Source organism: Emiliania huxleyi, assembly GCF_000372725.1.
Source record: "Emiliania huxleyi CCMP1516 unplaced genomic scaffold EMIHUscaffold_220, whole genome shotgun sequence".
NCBI lineage: Eukaryota > Haptophyta > Isochrysidales > Noelaerhabdaceae > Emiliania > Emiliania huxleyi.
This window is the reverse complement of record NW_005200416.1, coordinates 184,484-205,701: the sequence shown is the minus strand read 5'-3', so window position 1 is coordinate 205,701 and position 21,218 is coordinate 184,484. Positions and strand designations below refer to the sequence as shown.

Below are 21,218 nucleotides of genomic sequence, written 5' to 3'. Positions count from 1 at the left end.
CCCTAACCCTAACCCTAACCCTAACCCTAACCCTAACCCTAACCCTAACCCTAACCCTAACCCTAACCCTAACCCTAACCCTAACCCTAACCCTAACCCTAACCCTAACCCTAACCCTAACCCTAACCCTAACCCTAACCCTAACCCTAACCCTAACCCTAACCCTAACCCTAACCCTAACCCTAACCCTAACCCTAACCCTAACCCTAACCCTAACCCTAACCCTAACCCTAACCCTAACCCTAACCCTAACCCTAACCCTAACCCTAACCCTAACCCTAACCCTAACCCTAACCCTAACCCTAACCCTAACCCTAACCCTAACCCTAACCCTAACCCTAACCCTAACCCTAACCCTAACCCTAACCCTAACCCTGAACCCTAACCCTAACCCTAACCCTAACCCTAACCCTAACCGGAACCCTAACCCTAGCCCTAGCCCTAACCCTAAGCCTAACCCTGACCCTAACCGGAACGCTAACCCTAACCCTAACCCTAACCCTAACCCTAACCCTAACCCTAACCCTGACCGTGACCCTAACCCTAACCCTAACCCTAACCCTAACCCTAACCCTAACCCTAACCCTAACCCTAACCCTAACCCTAACCCTAACCCTAACCCTAACCCTAACCCTAACCCTAACCCTAACCCTAACCCTAACCCTAACCCTAACCCTAACCCTAACCCTAACCCTAACCCTAACCCTAACCCTAACCCTAACCCTAACCCTAACCCTAACCCTAACCCTAACCCTAACCCTAACCCTAACCCTAACCCTAACCCTAACCCTAACCCTAACCCTAACCCTAACCCTAACCCTAACTTTTTCCCTAACCCTAACCCTAACCCTAACCCTAACCCTAACCCTAACCCTAACCCTAACCCTAACCCTAACCCTAACCCTAACCCTAACCCTAACCCTAACCCTAACCCTAACCCTAACCCTAACCCTAACCCTAACCCTAACCCTAACCCTAACCCTAACCCTAACCCTAACCCTAACCCTAACCCTAACCCTAACCCTAACCCTAACCCTAACCCTAACCCTAACCCTAACCCTAACCCTAACCCTAACCCTAACCCTAACCCTAACCCTAACCCTAACCCTAACCCTAACCCTAACCCTAACCCTAACCCTAACCCTAACCCTAACCCTAACCCTAACCCTAACCCTAACCCTAACCCTAACCCTAACCCTAACCCTAACCCTAACCCTAACCCTAACCCTAACCCTAACCCTAACCCTAACCCTAACCCTAACCCTAACCCTAACCCTAACCCTAACCCTAACCCTAACCCTAACCCTAACCCTAACCCTAACCCTAACCCTAACCCTAACCCTAACCCTAACCCTAACCCTAACCCTAACCCTAACCCTAACCCTAACCCTAACCGAGGTGCGCCGCCCAACTCTGACTCCCCCTCTACCCCCTAAACGTGACGCCAGCCGCGCCCGTGCCCGCAGGTTGACCATCGGGGGGACACTGCGTCGGAGAGAGGCCCCGCTCGCGCGCGCAGCGGCAGCACCCGTGCAGCTCAATAGGGTTTGTGGCACACTGGGCTCCACCCCCCCCACGCGCGGTACTACTTTTCGAGCTCCGAAAATCTAATCGAGTTGAGAACCAGCTGAAGGGCAAGCCACGCCAAGAAGGCGATCGCTTTTGCAAGGCCTCCGTCCATCGCCACTTCGAGGCGGCTCTTCCATCTTCACACCCACGGCGGCGACCAGCCGCTCAACCGACAGCAACACGCCGCCGCATGTCACCTGCACGAGCAGGATTTTGGAAGGACGATCAGGGGGACAGGTGGGGCTCTCCTGCTCCTGACAAGGGACACGACAGGCTCGCAGCGCGGTGCGCGGTGGAATCCCAACTCCACTGGCGGTCTCATCTCAGTCTAGCGACCTGCCTCCAGCTTGTCGCTGGCAGTCTCTCCTACCACAGGCACACTGACACAGGGGTGGCAGGGGCGGCGGCACGAGTCTCCCACATACTATGCGGGCCTCACTAGAGGTGCGGCCTGTGCGTGTCCTCGCCCTTGAGGGGGGAGGGGAATCGCCCAGATCTCGCCCAGCTAGCATGAAATTCTTTTTCACCAACACCGTGGCGTGGGAGGTCGGCTGCTATGCTGCTTCGCCGGCGCCTTCTCGGCCTCCTCCTCCTCGCAGCCTCGGCTCCAGCCCTCACTCGGGCCCTCTCGCGCGGCCGCACGCCGCTCATCGCTCGGCTGCTCCGCAATCGCGGCGGCTCAGTGCCGGCGCAGCCTCCACCGCCGCAGACCGCAAGGCCGCAGCCGGGCCAGCCAAAGCCGCCAAAGCCGCCAAAGCCGCCTCGTCCGCCGCAGCCCGGGAGCAACTCTCACGAGCCGCAGCAGCCACCGCCACGCACGGCCGAGGTCGAGGCGCTGCGCAAAGCGGCACCCGGCCTCACCACGGCGCCCTCCGCCTCCGCCGGTGGCAGCGCCAGCAGCACGCCAGCCTCCGCCTCCGCCGCCACCCCGGCGCCGCAGACGCGCTCCTCGCCGGGGTCGATCCAGCCCGGACCAGGCGTCGACTTTGCCGCGCTCGAGGCCGCGAGCGGCGTCCGCCTCTCGTGGCACCTCTGGCCACACGCGGCGGGAGCGGACGCGCTCGGAGCGCCGCTCGGCCTCCTCTTCTCTCCGATGAGGGCGATCGACGGGCTGCAGACCGTGAGGCGAGAGCCGGTCACGTGCGGCTCCTGCGGCGGGGTGCTCAACCCGTTCTCGCAGATGGACCCGCACGCGCGCCGCTGGCGGTGCCCGCTCTGCGGATCGTGGTCGCCCTTCGATGGCCATCTGCTCACGGCGACGGCGCCGCCGCTCGAGGTCTCGCACGAGCACGCGACGGTCGAGTATGAGATCGGCCCTCCGCGCGACGACACGCCCGCGCCGCTCCTCGTCGCCTTCGACCTCTCCGTGCGCGCGGAGGAGCGAGGCCACCTGCTGCGGACAGCGCAGGCGTGGCTAGACCAGCTGCCGGCCGAGACGCCGATCGGCGTGATCACTTTCGCAGAGGCGGTCGAGCTGCACGAGCTTGGCTGCTCGCCGCACCGCATCTGGCACCTGCCTCATTCAGAGGCGGAGCTGCCTCTCGACTCCTTCCGCGCGCTGCTCCGCCTCCCTCCAGAGCCGGCCGAAGAGGCAGAGCCGCCGCCGCCGCAGCAGCTGCCGCCCGGGTCCGGCCAACCGCAGGGGCACGCTTCCCTGTATGGCCACGGCGCTCCTCCGCAGGGATACGGGCAGGGCTACGGGCAGGGCTACGGGCAGGGCCACGCCGGCCCCGCGCAGGGCTACGGCGGATATGGCGGGCCTCCGCAAGGGTACGGAGGGGCACCGCAAGGGTACGGAGGGGCACCGCAAGGGTACGGAGGGGCACCGCAAGGGTACGGAGGGGCACCGCAAGGGTACGGAGGGGCACCGCAAGGGTACGGAGGGTTAGTTGGACAGCAACACGCTGCTGCTGGCGGCGGCGTGGGGGGCGGCGGCGCGGCGCCGGTCGACGATTTGCTGCCTGGCGCCGCGTCTCGCTTCTTCGCGCCCGCGTCTGAGATTGACCTCGCCGCAGTCTTCGCGGCGCGCCAGAGCGCGTACGCCGCCCGCGCGGCGCCGCCACCGCCGCCGCTTGCCGCAGCGCCGGGGGGCGGAGGGGTAGGCCACTACGCCGACGGCGGCATGGGAGGCGGCATGGGAGGCGGCGTGGGAGGCGGCGCCGCTCCGCAGGGCTGGCCGGGTGCGATGCCGTCTGGGCCGCGGCCAGGCGGGATTAGTTATTGATTGCTGTTCATATCAATGAGCTATTAATTAACAACGTCTGGGCCGCGGCCAGGCGGGATCGCGGCGGCGGCGGCGGCGGCGGCTGCGGCGGAGGAGGCGGAGGCGGCGGCGGCCGAGGCGGCGGGCGAGGCGGGGAAGAGGGGCGGGCGCTGCACAGGGTCCGCGCTCGCTGCCGCGACCTCGCTGCTCGCTTGCTCCCACCCAGACAGCGCTGCTCGCACGGTCGTCTTTTGCGGCGGCCCGTCCGTCGGCGGCTCGGACATGTCCGCGACACGTCCGAGACACGTCCGAGACATGTCCCGTAGGCGGCCCGTCCGTCGGCGGCGCGGGTGCGATCGTGGACTCGGACGCCGGCAGCACCGTCCGTTCGCACAAGGAGCTCGAGGCCGGCTCGGCGCGAGCAACGGCGGCGGCGGAGCACTACGACGCTCTCGGGCGCGCCGCCGCCGCGCGAGGCCACGGTGTGGACGTCGTCGCTGCGTCGCTCGAGGAGGTTGGCTTGTACGAGATGAAGTCGCTGCTTGGGAGGACGGGGGGCGCGGCGCTGCAGGGCGAGTCCTTCCAAGACTCGCACCTTCTCGACTCGCTGCGGCGGCTGTACGCGCGGGCGCCCGACGGCTCCGTCGGGATGGGGTTTGGAGCGCAGTTCGAGCTCACCGCCGGCCGCGACTGCGAGGCGATCGAGCACATCGGCGGCGGCGGCGGCGCTGCCGGCGAGCCGGAGGGGCTGTCCGTTCGCGAGTGCGGCGGCGCTCGCTCCTTCGCGTGGGAGGGCGGCAGCCTTGCTCCGCACACGTGCGTCTAATTACAATTAATTATTAGTTAATTAACAACTAATTAGGCGGCAGCCTTTCTCCGCACACGTGCGTCGGCCTCACCCTCACCCCCGCCAAGAAGGGCGGCGGCGCTAGCGTGATGCCGCAGCACCAGCTCCTGCAGCTCTCGGCGCGCTACAGCACCGCGGGAGGGCGGCGCGTGCGGCGCGTCACCACGTTGAGGCTGCCGAGGCTCACGCAGTCGTACGACGCGAAGAGCTTGCTTCCTGCGCTGGACCAGCAGGCGGTGGCGGCGCTGCTGGTGCGGCAGGCGGTGGCGAAGGCGAACTCGGGCGCCTCTGCTCCGGAGATGCTGCGGTGGATCGACCGGCTGCTCATCAAGACGATGAAGACGCTCTGCGCGTACTCCAAGGGCGACCCCGGCTCGGTGGCGCTGCCGCCCGCCGCAGGCATCGTCCCGGGGTTCGTCTTCCACTTGCGGCGCTCTCCGGTGCTCCGCACTTCCGGCGCGTCTCCCGACCGAACCACCTTCTTCCGCCTCCTCGCCTCCACCCTCGACACCTTCTCGTCGCTGCTGCTGGTGCAGCCCACGCTGCGCGGCTTCCGCGTCGGGTCCGGAGGCAGCGCCCCGCTTCCCCTCGAGCCAACCTCCGTCACGCCCGACCGGCTGCTTCTCCTCGACTCGTTCACGCAGCTCGTCGTGTGCAAGGGCGGCGCCCTCGCCCTCGCCGCCCGCAGTCCAGGCTCACCGCCGGCGGAGGAGGTCCAGCAGCTGACCGACGCGGTGGCGGCCGAGGCGGCGGCGCTTGGGGCGGCTCGCTTCCCGGCGCCGCTGCTGATCGAGTGCGAGCAGGGCTCATCCAAGGCGCGCTACCTGGCGCAGAAGGTGAACCCGGACGTGCCCCTCTCCGCCTTCCTGCAGGGGCTGTACCGCGCCATCGTCGAGTGACGCGCGGCGCACACGGCATTGATTGAAGGGGGTCGCACACATGCCCTCGAGCCCTCGGCCTCACCGTTGGTGTCGTGTCGCCTTGCGCGTGCAGCAAGCGATCTACAGCGCATCGCGTCAAAAACTTCGTAACTCCTTGGAAACGAGCCTCGTGCTTCTGCTTTTCGGCACCTGCCACGTGCCAGGTCCCCCACCTCTGCGAGCTGCGTGGGCCGCAGGTGCCCGACCCCCTCATAATATGTAGCTCATACGTAGCTCGTAGGGGTCGGGAGGGGAGATTTGGGGTCGGCCAGAATAACCCGTGTGCACGCTTTTTTGCTCTCCACGCCTCCTCTTATAATGCTTAGAACACACGGGCACGCCACGACTCACAAAAATAACGGCCAACCGGACGTGCGATCTCGCAAAATCTCGATTTTTTCTCGACACCGTAGTCTGTCGACAGCCAGCGTGCCACGTCACCGTCTGGTCTGACTTTTCTTCGCGGATGTTTTGCTTTAACCCCTTCTCGTTGCCCGCCGTGCTTCTTTGCGCCATGGCGTTCCTACTCATAGATAGTTGAGAGAACACACCAGTGAGGGAAGGCGAGACGATCGAGGGGTCCCGTACCATGCGGAATCGACCCTATCCAGTGCTCAAGAGTCAAGTGCTCAAGTGAGAGAAAGTTGTTGTTTGTAGTCTGTCGACAGCCCGTGCCACGTCACGGTCTGGTCGGACCCATGTAACCCCTTCTCCTTGTACGCCGTGCTTCTTTGCGCCATGGCGTTCCTGCTCATCGCGTTCCTAACCATGAGCTCGGAGAGCCACCAGCCGATTGCGCGCATCGCTGGGAAGTTCACGCTACGTCACGCGGTGCCACACATCTGCGTATATATCCCTACGTTGCCGGCGTCACCGCCCAGTGTGGAGCAGGTCTCCTCGTTCGCGGCGAGTGCGCGGCAGACGAGTGCGACATACTCGATCTATAACCACAACTGGACCGAGAGCGGAGCAGACACGTTCGCTCGCCTGCCTGAGAAGACTTGGACGATGCTGCGTGCCGCCCCGGCAAATTGCGACGCACTGCTGAAGATGGACTCGAACGGCATGATGTGCACACACCGACTGCCAGAGGACGTCTTCACAAACATCCACCGCGCCTACGTCGGAAGGACGGGCCTACTAGACCATGTGATGACGCCGTACCGGCATGAGCTGAAGCACGCGCTCACTCAGCATGCGCTTGCGCGCTGGCGCAACGCAACCCTCCCGTTGAGAGGTCTATTTGCCATCGGCAACGCGTACTTGCTCGGCCGGGCGGTGGTCAACTTCATCCTGCGCCACGAATTCGAAGATTACGTCAATCTCGGGTTGGAGGACGCCAACATTGGCTTCTGGCTAGGTTCAATGCGCGACGTGCAACACTACTGGGTCAAAGGTTCACGTGGCTGCGAGTACGACGAGGGCACTGTCGTCCACCACGGCTGCAGAACACGGGAACAGCTGCAGAATGTCTGTGCACGCCGCAATCAGGCAAATGGGACAAAGGCAGCAGCAAGCAGCAGCGGCTGAATGACTTCGAGGCATACCATACAGTGTTAATAGCTTAATACAGTGTCCTTGAGACTCAATGGGCCATGCCATCGCAGAAGGCTTGAGTAGGGGGTTGAGTGTGCAAGGCGTGCATCTGAACTGCTGGCGGCGATGCCAACTGCGATGCCTGCGCCTGCTAAATGAGTGAGACGCCCCGCCAGTCGAGGCCAGTCGAGGCCGTCGAGGCCCATGATCACTCGTCTGCTTGGCGAGTTGGGCGGCGACCTAGTTGCGGAGGAGAGCTGTGCCTTTTGTGCTTGTCTGCTCTTGAAGCCCGAAAAAGCTCGAGGAGCAGAGGAGGGTCCGGGGCGTGCGTGCGATGCTGCATGCTCGGCGCCGCCGCACCACGATCTCCACGTGCTGTGCCGCCGGCGACAGCTGCTTCCTCAGCCATGTATCTGTATCTTTTACTTGTAGCAATGCGAGACAGCAGTCAGACCACACTAGACGCCAGAAGAGTACTTGGCCTTGAACTGCGCACGGGACAGTGGTCCGCAGACGGGTGGATTGTTCCTTCACTTTGATGCTTGATCCTTGTCGCCCGGCAGCCGCCGCTCGCTTCTCGCCCCCCCACGCGGGCGGAAAGTGCGCCGCCCGCGGCTAGCGGCCGAACGCCTTCTTCTGGTTGGTCCTGCTCTTGATCTCCGACTCGGGCACCTACTCACAGGATAGACGCGTGCACAAGCGATCTCCACAGCTGCGAGTCTGACCCGGCCAGAGCCGGGTGGCGGAGCAGATCGCCTACGCCACTCGGCTAGATCTCGGCTAGATCCCGGCCAATCTCGGCTAGATCTCGGCGCCGAGTGCAGCAGCAGGTGGTTGGTGCGCGGGTTGTAGTGCTCCGAGCCCTTTGACCAGTCGTACGAGGCGTCAGCAGGGAGCAATCAGGAATCAGCAGTGAGTAGAGAGGAGGAGGCACCTTTGACCAGTCGTATGAGGCGGCGTACGCAAAGATGGCGCCGTCGCGCGAGAAGCGGCCGACGGGGATGGGCAGCGAGCCCTTGGTGAAGGCCTAGACACTTCCGAGACACTTCCGAGACACTTTCCGACGGGGATGGGCAGCGAGCCCTTGGTGAAGGCCTAGACACTTCCGAGACACTTCCGAGACACTTTCCGACGGGGAAGGGCAGAGCGAGCCCTTGGTGGAGGGCCTTGAGCCGCTGCCGCGAGTCCTTGTCCCAAAAGTTGAACGTGCCTTATGGGTGGAGGAGGAGGGGCGCGTCAGGACTTGTGACAGCCGCGAGCCCGTGTCCCGAAGGCTGGGAGGTGCCGTCAGAGCCGGTGGTGGCGAAGGTGCCGAAGGTAGGGTGGAAGGCGATGCAGTTGACCGAGTAGATGTCGAGGTTGTTCTCGCGGTGGCACTTGAAGGCGAAATTCTTCTGCTCGTCCGCCTGGCGGGAGATTGGCGGGAGATTGGCGGGAGATTGGCGGGAGAGAGATTGGCGGGAGATTGGCGGGAGATTGGCGGGAGATTGGCGGGAGATTGGCGGGAGATTGGCGGGAGAGAGATTGGCGGGAGATTGGCGGGAGATTGGCGGGAGATTGGCGAGGAAGACTCATGAGTGACGCCTCTCTTTCGGCTCCTTCTGGGCGGCATCTGGGCGGCATCTGGGCGGCATCTGGGTCACGGACCTTGTTGACGTGGTGGACGGCGACGCGCCCCTCGATGGAGCCTATGCCGAGATGAAGCGGAGATATGGCCGAGATACCGCCGAGAGACCACCGAGATGCAGCCGACGCGGCGATCGAGCCGAGGCAGAAGCCGCGCTGGTCCGGGAAGGCGGCGATGCATCGGGACTGGTACCTTTGAATCATTCGCAAGGGTTCGCTCGATGAACGGGCCGAGGGCGGTGGTGCAGCGGGACTGTGGTACTTTAGCGGAGAGGTGATTGTGTTGAAGGCGACGGAGGGCTGGTCCAAGTTGACTACGACGATCTTCCGGTCGGCAGTCGCAACGACCATCAGCTTGCCTCGCACGTCAACCGCATAGGGCGTGCCTGAGAGCATGGGGCGTGCCTGAGAGGTGGGCGGAGGAGCTGGGCGGAGGGGCGAAAAGAGGAGTGGGCTGTCGCACGAGCGCGTACCTCTCGGCTGCCATTGCTACATCTCCGCTGCCTCTCGGCTGCCATTGCTACATCTCCGCTCTCTCTCGGCTCCTCTCGGCTGCCTCTCGGCCGCCTCTCGGCTGCCTCTCGGCTGCCTCTCCGCCATCTCTCGGCTGCTTCTCCGCTACCTCTCGGCCGCCTCTCGGCTATCTCTCGCCCGACAGCGCCAGCGTCGCGCCCGGTGCTGCCGACTTTCCGTCCCAGAACTTGATTGTGTTGTCCCACGAGGCGGTGACCAAAAAGTTCTTCTCGGCGCACCTGTTGAGGAGGCGCAGCTGTGAAGACGGAAGTGTCGCGGAAGTGTCCACGAAGTAACCAGCATCTCGGCTGCCTCTCGGCTGCCTCTCGGCTGCCTCTCGGCTGCCTCTCGGCTGCCTCTCGGCTGCCTCTCGGCTGCCTCTCGGCTCCTCTCGCCTCCTCTCGGCTGCCTCTCGGCTCCTGTATCCTTCGGTCCTTCCCTGATCTCTCGGCTATCTCTCTGCCATCTCTCGGCTCCATCTCGCCAAAAGACGTCCTTGACGGGCGCGTCATGCGCGGCACACTGCACCGCCTGGCTTGGGAGATTAATTGATTAATTAACTGATTAACTGATTAACTGCACCGCCTGGCTTGGGAGATAGCCCCAGTTAGTGATCAGCCACGACAGCAGTCTCGAGGGAAGGACGCAGCCGAGGTGAGGTGTGTGTGAGGTGTGTGTGAGGTGTGTGTGAGGTGTGTGTGTGTGTGTGTGTGTGTGTGTGTGTGTGTGACGTGTGTGTTTGGTGCGTGTGACGTGCGTGTGTGTGTGGTGTGTGTGTGAGGTGTGTGTGAGGTGTGTGTGTGTCTGGTGTGTGTGTGTGTGTGTGTGTGTGTGTGTGTGTGTGTGTGTGTGTGTGTGTGTGTGTGTGTGTGTGTGTGTGTGAGGTGCGTGCGTGTGTGTGTGTGTGTGTGTGTGTGTGTGTGTGTGTGTGTGTGTGTGTGTGTGTGTGTGTGTGTGTCTGAGGTGTGTGGGAGGTGCGGTGCAGCGTGCCTGGTTGGTTGCCAGGTCCCAGACCTTGGCAGTCTTGTCCGCAGAGCCCGTGTACACGCGCGCGCCGTCTGCAGGGGGCGAGTGCAAGCGCGTCGGTCGTTAGTATCATGAACTGAGTGAGTGTGAGAGCGGTGCCTGCGCACCACGAGGCGGTGATCAATGTATCGATCATTAATTTATTGCGACTCTGGAGGAACGACTACTAGAGCGGTGCCTGCGGACCACGAGGCGGAGAGGACGGGGCCGTCGTGGCTGGTCGCCGCCTTTGGCACCGCCGTGCCGTTCGCCTGCACCTCCCAACACCGAACCTGCGGGCGGGGGGCGAGGGGAGGGGTGGAGAGACATGGCGGCATGGCGGCATGGCGGCGGCGTGGCGGCGGCGGGAGGGCGGCGGCGGCGAGGGCGTGGCGGCATGGCGGCGGCGGCGCGCGGCGAGGGCGGAGTTCAGGCGCGAGGTCGCAGACCGCAGCTTGCGGCAGGCAAGGCGCAGGCGGTCCGGCCGCGGCGGCGCAGCTGCGAGGCAGCGCTTGCGGCGGGAGGCGAGCGGTTCAAGCGCAAGCGCTACCGCACAGGAGAGACTAGCCCTCGTATGCGCTCAGTAGGCGGACGCCAAGGATGGGCACAGCGGGCGGGGAGGGCGGGGCGGGCTCGTGTCCGTGGCGAGTGTTGCCTGGTTGTCCCACGAGCCGGCGACGAGAAAGTTGGCGTTCGGCGCCCAGTCGAGGCAGGATATGCCGTCGGTGGCGGCGTTCTGGACCTCGACGTCGTTGTTGGGGTTGTGGCTTGTGCCGGCGCCGAACGACATTCAGCGGGCAGTGATCGCAGCTCGGCCAGGCAGCCGGTGTGTGCGGCGCGACTACACGCGATTTTCAACAAGAAGAATTCAACCGTCTTGAAGTAATACGCGCGCGAGTTTATTTTCTTCTTCCTGTTTAAATTCTTTACAGAAGAAGAATTACTCTATTTTACCTCTTTGAAATGAAAAAAAGAAGAAAATGGCGGTGGCACCTCGTAGGGCAAAGAAACGATGCCACAAGAAACAACTCACAGCAAGCACACGCAACTCAAGAGTCGTGACCAAGCCGTCTCTCTCACGCCGGGGGACCGCCTGAGCTCCGCCCCCCGTCCGGCGCCCCTTTTGGCGCCGCCGCCCCCGGCGGCTCGCCGCCCCCCGCCTGCAGCCGCTCCCTCGCGCCGGCAAAGAGGCGCTGCTGCTCCGCCAGCAGCTCCTCGGTCGACAGCGTGCTCGCCGCCCCCTTGAGCTTCCTCTTTCGCGCCTTGGCCGCCGCCTAGCCTTTTCCCGGTCAGGTCAGGCGCGCACACCTCCATGTGCGTGAATCAGGGCTGTCCGCCGCATGTCCATGCGCCGAGCCGGGCGGGAGCCGCGCGGCGCTCAGAGCAGGTGCGTGCCGCGGAGTGAGGGGACGCCAGAGAGCAGTGAGGGGACGAGCTGCCTGCGCGCCATGCTCCGCCTCGCCCACAGCCTCGCACTCGGCGGCGAGCTGCGGGTAGCCGAGCTTGCGCAGCGCGCCGAGTAGGTGCGCCTCGCTCAGGGTCTTCTTCTTCTCCGCGCTCGCCGCCTCGTTCGCCTCGCTCGTCAGCATCTGCAGGAATTCGCCTGCGGGAGAAGCGGTTCGCGCCTGTGCGCCGGCGGAACTCCGTGGACGTGGTGTCGACGTGCCACGGGGACGCGGCGTCCGTGCGGCCCAGTGGGGTAGCAGAAGCCGCGTGGCCGAGGTGCCGCGCGGGGGAGAGAGAAGGCCGCGGGAGAGGGAGGAGTGTCGGTCGGCGCGCGCCCGCCATCTCGCTCAGCAGCGCCGCGACGTCAGGCTTGGTGCGCAGGTGCGGCGGCAGCCGCTCCTTGACCAGCTTGGCGACCGCCGCGCGCGGGAGACCGTCAGACGAGGACGCGCCCGCGCCGGACTCGCTGTCGCGCGGCTCCGGCTCCATTAAAAAATTAATCTCTCTAAAAAAACACCATCGCACTGGATGGCGATCCGCCTTCAATCTTTGTTGCTCGCTCGCCCGGGCGGAGGGCATGGCCGCGGAGGAGGCGGGCGCGCGCTTGCCAGGCCTTCCTCAGACAGCCTCCCGGCAGACTGCGGGCCGGCTTTGCGTGGCGTGGCCCGTGCGCTGCAGGCGTAAAACCACAAAATTCTTTTTGTCCGCCCGAGAGACTCGGCGGAGGCCAGCTCAAAGCGCCAGCCACACACAAGCTGGTCGCGCAGAATGACGACTGCGCTTGCGCTGCCGCTGGCCCCACTCATCGGCGCCGGTGGCACACTCGCGCGCGGGACCGGCCTCGTCCTGCTCACCACCACCAAGCTCTCTCCGCTCGCGCTCCTCACGCTCCTCCTCGTGCTGCGCGTCCAGGCGCCGCTTCCGAGTCGCCTCTCTGACCAAGCCACGCGCCGCTGGAGATGCGCGTCCACGCCGCCGCACCAACCCACGCTCATCCGCCACGCACACTCACGCCCGCGCCGCGCCACACTCTCCCACTCTCGCCGCCGCCGACACCGCCTCCGCCTCGCCACCCTCGCCGCCGCAGTCCGTCCCGGCGGACGTCGACCGCGATCAGGGCCCTGTCGCGGCGGTGCGCTGGCTACTCTCGTACCTGCTCCCCGCTCCCGGCCTCGGCTGGCTGCGGCGCGGCTCGGCGCGGCTCGGCAGGTGGGCGACATACAGTCAACTAATTAGCCGTTAGTTAATTGATATGGCTCGGCAGGTGAAGGACGCATACAGTTAGCTCTTGCCGGGAACGAATCGTTAGTTGTTGTGGCTCGGCAGGTGGGCCGCCGACCGCTTCGCCGCCGCCCGCGGCCGCTCCAGGCCTCCGCCTCCGCCGCTGCCGAGGGCTGCGAAGCGGCGGCGGTCGAGCCGGCCTGTGAACGTCCTCTGCATGGATGGCGGAGGGATGCGGGGCCGCAACCTGCTGGTGATCGCCGAGGCGACGGAGCTGCCAGAAGAGATGGCCGCCGGCTGTCGAATCCTCTCCTCAGCGCGCCGCTCCTGCGCACCTCAGGAGATGGAGCTGCAGACTGGCAAGCCGCTCTCGTCGCTGTTCGAGCTAGTCGCGGGCACCACCACCGGCGGCTGCGGCGCCCTCGTAGTCTCAATTCGTTAGTGAATCAATGGGTGAACTAGGCACCTCCATCGGCGGCTGCGGCGCCCTCCCCGTCCTGAACACGTCCCCCGCGCCTAATTAATTAATCACTGATGAGGTAATGAATGAATTAGGCGCCCTCTTCCTGAACAAGTACCCCGCGCCGGGCGAGGCGACGCACATGGCGCGCCGCGCGCTGCGGATGCTGCAGGAGCGCTGCTTCGCCCCCGACGCCCGCTCCTACGGCCACCTGTGGCGCGACGGGCACCTCTGCCTCGACCGGCGGCGCGAGTTGTTGCTCGAGCCCTTGAGTTCATCCCTGGCCTGTAATGAGTCACTCTTTCACTGAGTAACAAAGGCGCGAGTTCATGCTCGAGCTCTTAATTAATTAATTAGTGACTTTAATTAAGAGCAATTGATTAACAAAGGCGCGAGTTCATGCTCGAGCTGTGCGGCACGCGCCAGCCCCTACGGAGGCAGCCGAGTAGTCGTCACAGGGAGCAAAGTGACTCACGAGTATGGGCGGACTACTCATCATAGGGAGCGAGTAGTCATGACAGGGAGCAAGTGACTCACGAATCGAGTCGCCCGCCCCTCTGCATGCAGCTGATGTCTGGCTAGTTAGCAGCTAGCACTTCCTCAACTCACCATCAACTGGTTAAGTAAGCAGAACAGCGCCGAAGTACTCACCTGATTAACGAACTGGTCCACTAATCAACTAATCAGCCCGCCACAGGCAGCGCCGCTGGCTCTCCTCGTCGTGGAACGCGGCGGGGCCGCGCGCCTTTGCCGTGGCGTCGTGCCGCCGCCGCGGCGGCGGGCTGGAGCCGTTTCTGTTCCGCACTTACCGCGCCACTCCGGCGAACCTCGGGCAGCGGGTGAAGCGGCGGAGGGAGCGGCAGAGGCGCAGGGCTGGGGAGGGGGGGGAGGAGGGCGCGGAGGCGCCGCTGGCGGGGACGAGCGAGGCAGAGATGTGGCAGGCGGTGGAGGCGACTTCGGCTGCCCCGTCCATCTTCCCGCGCACTCGCCTCGGCGGCCGCTCGTTTGCCGACGGCGGCCTGGTGGCAAACAACCCCACGCTGATCGCGCTGCGGGAGGCGCGCGCGCTGTGGCCGCACCGCCGCATCGGCGTCGTTGTCTCGCTCGGGACGGGCTCCTCGCGCCTAATTAATTAACTAACGAATTAGTAATCAATTAGGCGTCGTTGTCTCGCTCGGGACGGGCTCCTCGCGCCTAATTAATTAACTAACGAATTAGTAATCAATTAGGCGTCGTTGTCTCGCTCGGGACGGGCTCCTCGCGCCTAATTAATTAACTAACGAATTAGTAATCAATTAGGCGTCGTTGTCTCGCTCGGGACGGGCTCCTCGCGCCTAATTAATTAACTAACGAATTAGTAATCAATTAGGCGTCGTTGTCTCGCTCGGGACGGGCTCCTCGCGCCTAATTAATTAACTAACGAATTAGTAATCAATTAGGCGTCGTTGTCTCGCTCGGGACGGGCTCCTCGCGCCCCGCCTCCACAACAGCCGTCCCCGAGGCGGTGGCGGAGCTGGCGCCAGGCGGGGAGGAGCCGAGATGCCGCCGAGAGACGCCCGAGCGATTGAGATCTTGCGAGCCGGAGAGGCGGCGCAGGTACGCGGTTGACATCCCTCCCCTTCTCTTTGGAGCCCTCGTCTCCTCATCCTCAATGCGCAGGCGCCTCGTACTTCCGGATCGAGCCGCCGTCGAGCGGCGTCTCGATGATCGAGAGCGACGAGGACACGCCCGCAGCAGGCGGAGGCGGCGACCCGTCCAGACCCACTCACCGGTCAGTGGATCGTACTTAGGACAAGTTGCAGCAGATGGAGGCGGCGACGCAGCTCTACCTGCGCAGTTCGCCGGTGGCGCGCGAGCTCTGCCGGACGCTGGTCTTCCAGCAGTGGTGGGACTTGATCGCAGACGCGGGCTACGCGGTGCACGCGTGGTGCCGCGACCTCTTCCCTCGGATGGACTCGTGACGATGCGACCCGCGGGGAGTGGGAGATAGCATGAGTTCGAGATGTGAGTACCGTACGCACGCACACGCTGTGTCTGCTGTCGGTGAAGGGTTGACGTTGTGGGCATAGGCAAGGGCAGAGCGGGATGTACGTAAAAAACTGTTCAGTTTTCAAAGGCTAGTTCAAAGGAAAGAATTAGACTCGGCAGGAGTTCTTTGTTCTCAGCCCGTCAGGACGCCGTCGTCCTCGCTGATGTGCTGTGAGCACACACACGCACTCCACCTCCTCAGTAGTAATCTGCAAGGTGGAATGTGTGGTGTGTAGTAATCTGCAAGGTGGATTGTGTGGTGTGTAGTAATCTGCAAGAGAAAAGCTCTTGGAGTGTGTAATCTGCAAGGGCTAGTGCCATTTCACTCTGACACGCTAATCTTGAAAACGTCTCCAACGGAGCTCCGTGTTGCTTCCAGCGCCCTCCCCCGCGCTCCCTGCGGCCATGGCCGATGCTCCTAGTATGAGAGGTCATCTGGCTACCGCGAGAGCGACCCAACTCGTCGACATCGTCCGATGATGGTGCCTCAAAGTCAGCCTTCGGAGGCTATCGTGGGGTCGAGCCGGCAGTAGCCGTGACATGTGGTTCCACCACCCCTCGTAGGCTTTGCCTCTGATCGCCACCGTTCCCAGGCTGCCTAATGGGATGGAAAGGAAGGCTGGGCGAGCGTATAGAAGCGTTCTCGACCTTGTCGTGGCAACCTGCACGGCAGCGCTGGCAGGCGCGATGAGCGTCGTGCCACCTGACCCGAGACGGGTCGCAGGCGTCGTACCGAGCGCGTCGAGACCGTGTCCTGATGTGATCTGCACGGGTAAATCACGTCGGCGTCAAAGGAGCGACGTGCGACCTGTCAGAGCTTGATCTCCGATCTCAGCGGCGTCGAGTCATCTCCGGAGCGCGACAAAGGTACATCCACAGGACGCGCAGAGGCAGCTGCGACCCCCCCAAATGTACCTTTTTCGCGCATGGCCAAATCAAGGTGTTGTAACGCGAGCTGTGTCACAGTGAAATGGCACTAGCCAAGAGAAAAGCTCAAAACGTAGTAAACTGCATTTTTTCCAATCACAAATCTCTCTCTTCGCAGGCGTGAAAAAAGAAAGGAAATTCCGTACAGGCAAGGGTACAAGGGCGAAAGGGTCTCGAGACAATTGCGGCACTCTGACCATCTACCGCACTGCACACTTCCGCCCCCTCGCTCCCAACCCATCCACCTCGTCTGGCCGGGCCCTAGGCCGGGCCACACACACACACACACACACTCGCTCTTTTTTCTTCTAAACAGGAGGCCAAGCCGGCGCGACAGCGCCGCTACCACCCGCCCAACCTTACGCCGGCGGCGGAGCTGCTGCCTCTTCCGGAGTTCTCGTCTCTACCAGCGAATTCTTACAGCAGGCGCAGCGACGGTACACCTCCGGCGTACACCATGTCGCAACTGGCTCGCCCTCGCCGAAGCCTTCGTCAGCGAGGCATCCCGGCAGGGCGGCCGCTACAAGCCTGCCAAAGGCAAGCAGACTGGCAGGCGCAAGAACCACAAGTGCTGGCGCGAGGCGATTCGTTTCGTCGTGCAGTCAGCCAGGAATGCGATCCCCATGCGGGATGATATGAAGATGGAGACGTGGGCGATGCGCATTACAGTTCAGCGCCGCCTCGGCCTCCCGCTCGATGTTGCCTGCCAGGCGGTGGAGGCAGGCAAGAAGGCGCCAAACGGCAAGCCGCACGAAGAACTCGGCGATGCCGCAATGGTCAACCCGCGTGCGAAGCACGCGACAAGGCACAAATTCCTGCTCAAACGACTCGTCAAGACCCTTCGCTCGGCGTGGGGCATGCTCATCGAGATGGAGCCGACTGCACACCTCAGTTACAGTAACCCAAAACAACCTGACGTGGCGGCGGCGAACATCGGCAAGGGGCATGCGCGCCTCGTTGGCGACTTGAAACTTACGAGCTCGCTTGCGTGCAAGGGGGGCGACCGGCTCGGCTGGAAGGGGGCTTTTGTCGCCTTCGGCAACACCGAGCGGGCGCTGCTCGACTTAGTGATAGGGCATGCTGCATGGCCACGGCCGGAGGGGGGGGGGGGGGAGGGGGGGGGGGGAAGCCGAAGATGCAAAGGCGGCGGCGGCAGCGGAGGAGGAGGAGGGGGAAAGTGAGGGGGAGGCGGAGGCGGAGGCACCTGTGACGGCCCCCTACGAGAAGGGCGACTACCGGTTCGCGCGGGAGAAGAATTGCGACCTGCGTCTGCTCGACTTCGAGACGTTCGGCGGCTTCGGGGACGGCGTCCGCAAAATTCTTCGGCAGGCGGCGGACCAGCTGAGTAACAAACTTTCGCACGCTCAGCACCTCGATGAGGTCACATGGACCACCAAGAACTGGCACGGGCTGCAGATGCAGCGCTTGTCTGTCGTTCTCCACACCGCCGTGGCGTGGCAGACGGTGAACGAGCTAGCGTGCGGGGAGAGCGGCATTGTGCACGGAGCTAAGTGCATTGATTGCCGTTCTTAACGGAGTCGCTTAGGCGGCTCCGGTAGTGTGCCTGGGATAGTGCTAGCACGCGCCAGTTCGCACCTGTGTCGAGCCTGTCCGCTGTGAGAGAGAGTTGTCTTGTTTAATAACTTCTAAACTTCGATGTTAATAGATTATTCACGAGGGACCATGCATGTGGAAGACGGCTAGTTAGTGCTATACCTATAGCCCCCCATCGGGAGGACGACCCCGGCTAGTCGCCGACCACACCCACAAAGAACCCTGCACAAAGATCGCAAGGGCGGGAGCCTGTTCCTTTTTACCCATCTCACAGTAGATAGAACAGGCGCGTTTTTGTTTATTATTTAAGAGATAACATGGGACGGGTGGCCGCCGTGTGCCTCGCCGCCGCGTCCGGCGACGGCATCGATGCTGTCTGCCCGAGCGTGACTCGCAACTCCACGATTTGCGGTCCACCGACAAATTTGGCTGCCCCCATCAAAGTTGACTCGTCTCCTTATTTACATACACTAGCAGGTTGGCTCGCTAGTCGCTCGCCGGCCCGCGCAGCACGCGCGGGCCTTTTTTGTGGTCGGATGTTGGTCGTCTCGAATTTGATCGTGGGCAGGGCGTGAGAAAGCTGGACGGCTCGGTCGATGCGAGCCACCAGCTCGTGAGCGACGGGCGCGACGGGTTCCTCGGCGTAGGCTTGGGCGTGGTGAGCAGCGCCGGCGAGAGAGGGACGGCATGCGGCTCCCAAACGAGCCGCACAGGCTTCATCTGGGCCGCCGAGGCCACCTCCTTGGTCGCGGTGGCGGGCGTGAAGGCGAGGTGGGCCGAGGCAAGCGCTGAACGTGCCGTGCCGCCTTGCGCCCCTGAGGAGGGACGAGTGTGTGGGGTGCCACGGGCGGGGGGGAGCGGTGAGAGGAGAGCGGTGGGCACCCCCACGAGGGGCTGCGCTGACGCCGCCTGCCACCCCACGCACGCCACTGACGCTGTGGGGGCGGCACGATCGAACGCGCTGGTCGGGCGGGCCGTCTGAGTCGCCCAAGCGGTGCTCTGCCGGCCGGTGGACGCGAGGGTGGCCCAAGAGGGCTCAAAGTACGGAGCCGATACCCGGCCGTCCCGGACGCCTGGCACGCGGGCCAATGGTCCAGCCGTCCTGTGCATGGCTGGAGCGAAGGAGGGAGAGCTCAGGAGGGCGACGGGCAGGGAAGGGGGCGATGCGATGCGGCGAGGTCTAATCGGCGGCGTGGAGAGAGGAGGTGCCAAAAGGCGACTACAGAGAGGCCTCTACGGGTGATATAGTGCGCCATGCCGGCGGGAGAGGTCTCTCACCGCCCCCCGGGCCGTCTCGAAGGGCCGTGCAGCCCACGCCACGAGGCGCTGCTGGCGGGAGCCTGGAAGGACTTGGCCTCGTTGCACCGCGCCGCGTTGATTCGCGACCACCGTCGGCCGCGGACGGCGTCGGCGTGGCGGCCGCGGGCGCTCGCGAGACGCGCCGCTCTGCGCTGGTTCGGTTCGTTCGACTCGTTGTGCCGCCGCACGCCCGGCGGCCGCGGGTCCCAGAAGTGGTTGCGCGGGCCTCTTCCTTTCGGCCGCGGGACGGCGTCGGGCACGTCGTCGGTCGCAACAGCGGCGCGGCGAGCCGCGGCACGTCGTTGCTGGCGCTGGTGGTTTGAGGTCGGCATCGTCCAGAGCTCGGTCGACGAGTCGAGAGCTTCAGCTGGCCGAGGGTGCCACCTTTGTGCTCTTTGTGCACGAAATGGGAAATACTCGAGTATCTCTTTGATAGACTTGGGACGGGCGGCGGCCGGCCGGCGTGACCACAGGAGAGCTCGCACATGAAATGCGTCGCCATGATGGGTTGCAACGTGCGGGACGGCGCGTGCGTCAAAGCTGTAAGGCTCACTTTTGCAGCCCAAGGTCCGTCGGCGCACCAGCTCTGTCGGACAACCTCTCGTGGGCTCGCGACGACGCAGGTCTTCATTGTCCAGCCTCGTTGGAAGCGCGGTCCGGCCGAGCGGGTCGGACATGCCGCGGCCGCCGCGCGGCTGCAAGAGGCGAGAGAGCTCGCTCGAGCAATCCCGGGCTGGGAGGTGTGCGGAGAGGAGACGGTGGCCTTCCAAGGCGGCCGTGCTCACCTTGGCAAGGGTCAGGTGGCGCGGATAGCGCAGGCGATCGCCGCCGCACGCGCCGCCGCCGATGGGCGGGGTGTTCCGCTTCGTGCGGCTGCCGAGGCTGCGCCGGCTGATCTGCGGAGCCAGGAGGTGGACGTGCCCAGTGGCGGTGAGGATGACGGTGCTGCCGCTGCCGCTGCTGAGGAGGAGGAGGCGGAGGAGGAGGCGGAGGAGGCGGAGGAGGCGGAGGCGGCGGAGGAGGAGGAGGAGCGGGAGGCCGCCCTGCGAGGTGACGCGCTCGAGCCACCGCTATCGATCTCGGCTCATCTCGCGTAACCTCGGGTCATCTCGGGTTATCTCGGCTCATCTCGCGTAACCTCGCGGCGGATCCAGGCGGCGGGCTTGAGCCACCGAGCTGCGTCGCCTTTCTGAACCTCGAGTGCCTCTCGACAGGCGAATTTGTCATTATTATCACGATTCGTTTTTTGCATCTTACTCTCTAACTATTCCCGACTGAGCCTCGACAACCGCTCGACAGCGATGGAGAGGCGGCTGGCGGAGGGGTGGGGCGTCCCGGTGGTCGATCGCTTTTCTGTCATCCTACGCATCTTCCAGGCGCCAATTAATTACTAATTTATTAGCAATTACTTAATTAATTTGATGCTGCGCATCTTCCAGGCGCGTGCCACCACACAAACCGCCGGCCGCCAGCTCGAGCTCGCGCGACTACGGTACGAGCGAGCGCCACATCTCCCCACATCTCCCCATCTCCCTCCCCGCATCTCCCCGCATCTCCCCGCATCTCCCCGCATCGCCCATCATCGCCCAACATCTCCCCGCATCTCCCCGCACCTCCCCACATCTCCCCACATCTCCCCACACCTCCCCACATCTCCCCACATCTCGAAGGTACGAGCGAGCGCGGCTGGTCGACCCGGACGCGTCCCACTCGCAGCAGCGAGGCGCGACGGGCAAGCTGAGTGGCCCAGGCGAGACGCAGCGCGAGCGGTTAACTAATTAATGATTGAGGAATTAACAGCTAATGCGCAGGCGAGACGCAGCTCGAGCGGTCCCGCCGCGTAATCGACGCGCGAATCGGCGCCCCCCCGATGCACCCTCTAGGAGCCGCCTAGGAGCCGTCTAGGAGCCGTCTGGGCTCGCTCCAGGCGCCCTCTCGCGGCAGCTAGCCGCCGAGGCGCGGGCGAGGGCGAGCCGGCGGAGGGCGCGGAGAGGCCGCGATGACGGCGCCGCGTGCCGCGTGCCGGTCGTCTGCCTCGTCGGGTATACCAACGCGGGCAAGAGC

General features: G+C 64.0%; 6 protein-coding genes across 6 annotated transcripts; 3 read left to right on the top strand and 3 right to left on the bottom strand.

The window, feature by feature from the left end:
• Nucleotides 1-2,125: 2,125 nt before the first annotated feature.
• Nucleotides 2,126-4,598, top strand: SEC23B (secretory protein 23B; the record flags this gene model as incomplete). The annotated part of the gene is made up of 4 exons (XM_005780013.1): nucleotides 2,126-3,339; nucleotides 3,411-3,444; nucleotides 3,699-3,749; nucleotides 4,284-4,598. 4 exons carry the CDS (start codon nucleotides 2,126-2,128, stop codon nucleotides 4,596-4,598), a joined length of 1,614 nt encoding a protein of 537 aa, XP_005780070.1.
• Nucleotides 4,599-4,918: 320 nt separating this feature from the next.
• EMIHUDRAFT_73260 (hypothetical protein) lies at nucleotides 4,919-5,518 on the top strand (the record flags this gene model as incomplete). Its single annotated transcript, XM_005780012.1, has 1 exon — nucleotides 4,919-5,518. The coding sequence occupies one exon, from the start codon at nucleotides 4,919-4,921 to the stop codon at nucleotides 5,516-5,518; it is 600 nt and encodes a 199-aa protein (XP_005780069.1).
• Nucleotides 5,519-7,844: 2,326 nt separating this feature from the next.
• EMIHUDRAFT_73277 (hypothetical protein) lies at nucleotides 7,845-10,557 on the bottom strand (the record flags this gene model as incomplete). The annotated part of the gene is made up of 6 exons (XM_005780011.1): nucleotides 7,845-8,102; nucleotides 8,326-8,481; nucleotides 8,723-8,894; nucleotides 8,964-9,155; nucleotides 9,388-9,566; nucleotides 10,405-10,557. The coding sequence occupies 6 exons, from the start codon at nucleotides 10,555-10,557 to the stop codon at nucleotides 7,845-7,847; spliced, it is 1,110 nt and encodes a 369-aa protein (XP_005780068.1).
• A 956-nt stretch (nucleotides 10,558-11,513) lies between these two features.
• EMIHUDRAFT_235521 (hypothetical protein) lies at nucleotides 11,514-12,154 on the bottom strand (the record flags this gene model as incomplete). The annotated part of the gene is made up of 3 exons (XM_005780010.1): nucleotides 11,514-11,527; nucleotides 11,652-11,844; nucleotides 12,029-12,154. 3 exons carry the CDS (start codon nucleotides 12,152-12,154, stop codon nucleotides 11,514-11,516), a joined length of 333 nt encoding a protein of 110 aa, XP_005780067.1.
• Nucleotides 12,155-12,373: 219 nt separating this feature from the next.
• Nucleotides 12,374-15,458, top strand: EMIHUDRAFT_443122 (hypothetical protein). Its single transcript, XM_005780009.1, has 11 exons — nucleotides 12,374-12,577; nucleotides 12,753-12,874; nucleotides 12,992-13,151; nucleotides 13,227-13,281; nucleotides 13,349-13,369; nucleotides 13,442-13,599; nucleotides 13,743-13,783; nucleotides 14,044-14,435; nucleotides 14,786-14,869; nucleotides 15,006-15,067; nucleotides 15,137-15,458. Exons 1-11 carry the CDS (start codon nucleotides 12,434-12,436, stop codon nucleotides 15,305-15,307), a joined length of 1,410 nt encoding a protein of 469 aa, XP_005780066.1. The 5' UTR covers nucleotides 12,374-12,433; the 3' UTR covers nucleotides 15,308-15,458.
• Nucleotides 15,459-18,341: 2,883 nt separating this feature from the next.
• Nucleotides 18,342-19,486, bottom strand: EMIHUDRAFT_235517 (Hypothetical protein; the record flags this gene model as incomplete). Its single annotated transcript, XM_005780008.1, has 3 exons — nucleotides 18,342-18,670; nucleotides 18,806-18,957; nucleotides 19,134-19,486. 3 exons carry the CDS (start codon nucleotides 19,484-19,486, stop codon nucleotides 18,342-18,344), a joined length of 834 nt encoding a protein of 277 aa, XP_005780065.1.
• Between the last annotated feature and the right edge of the window lie 1,732 nt (nucleotides 19,487-21,218).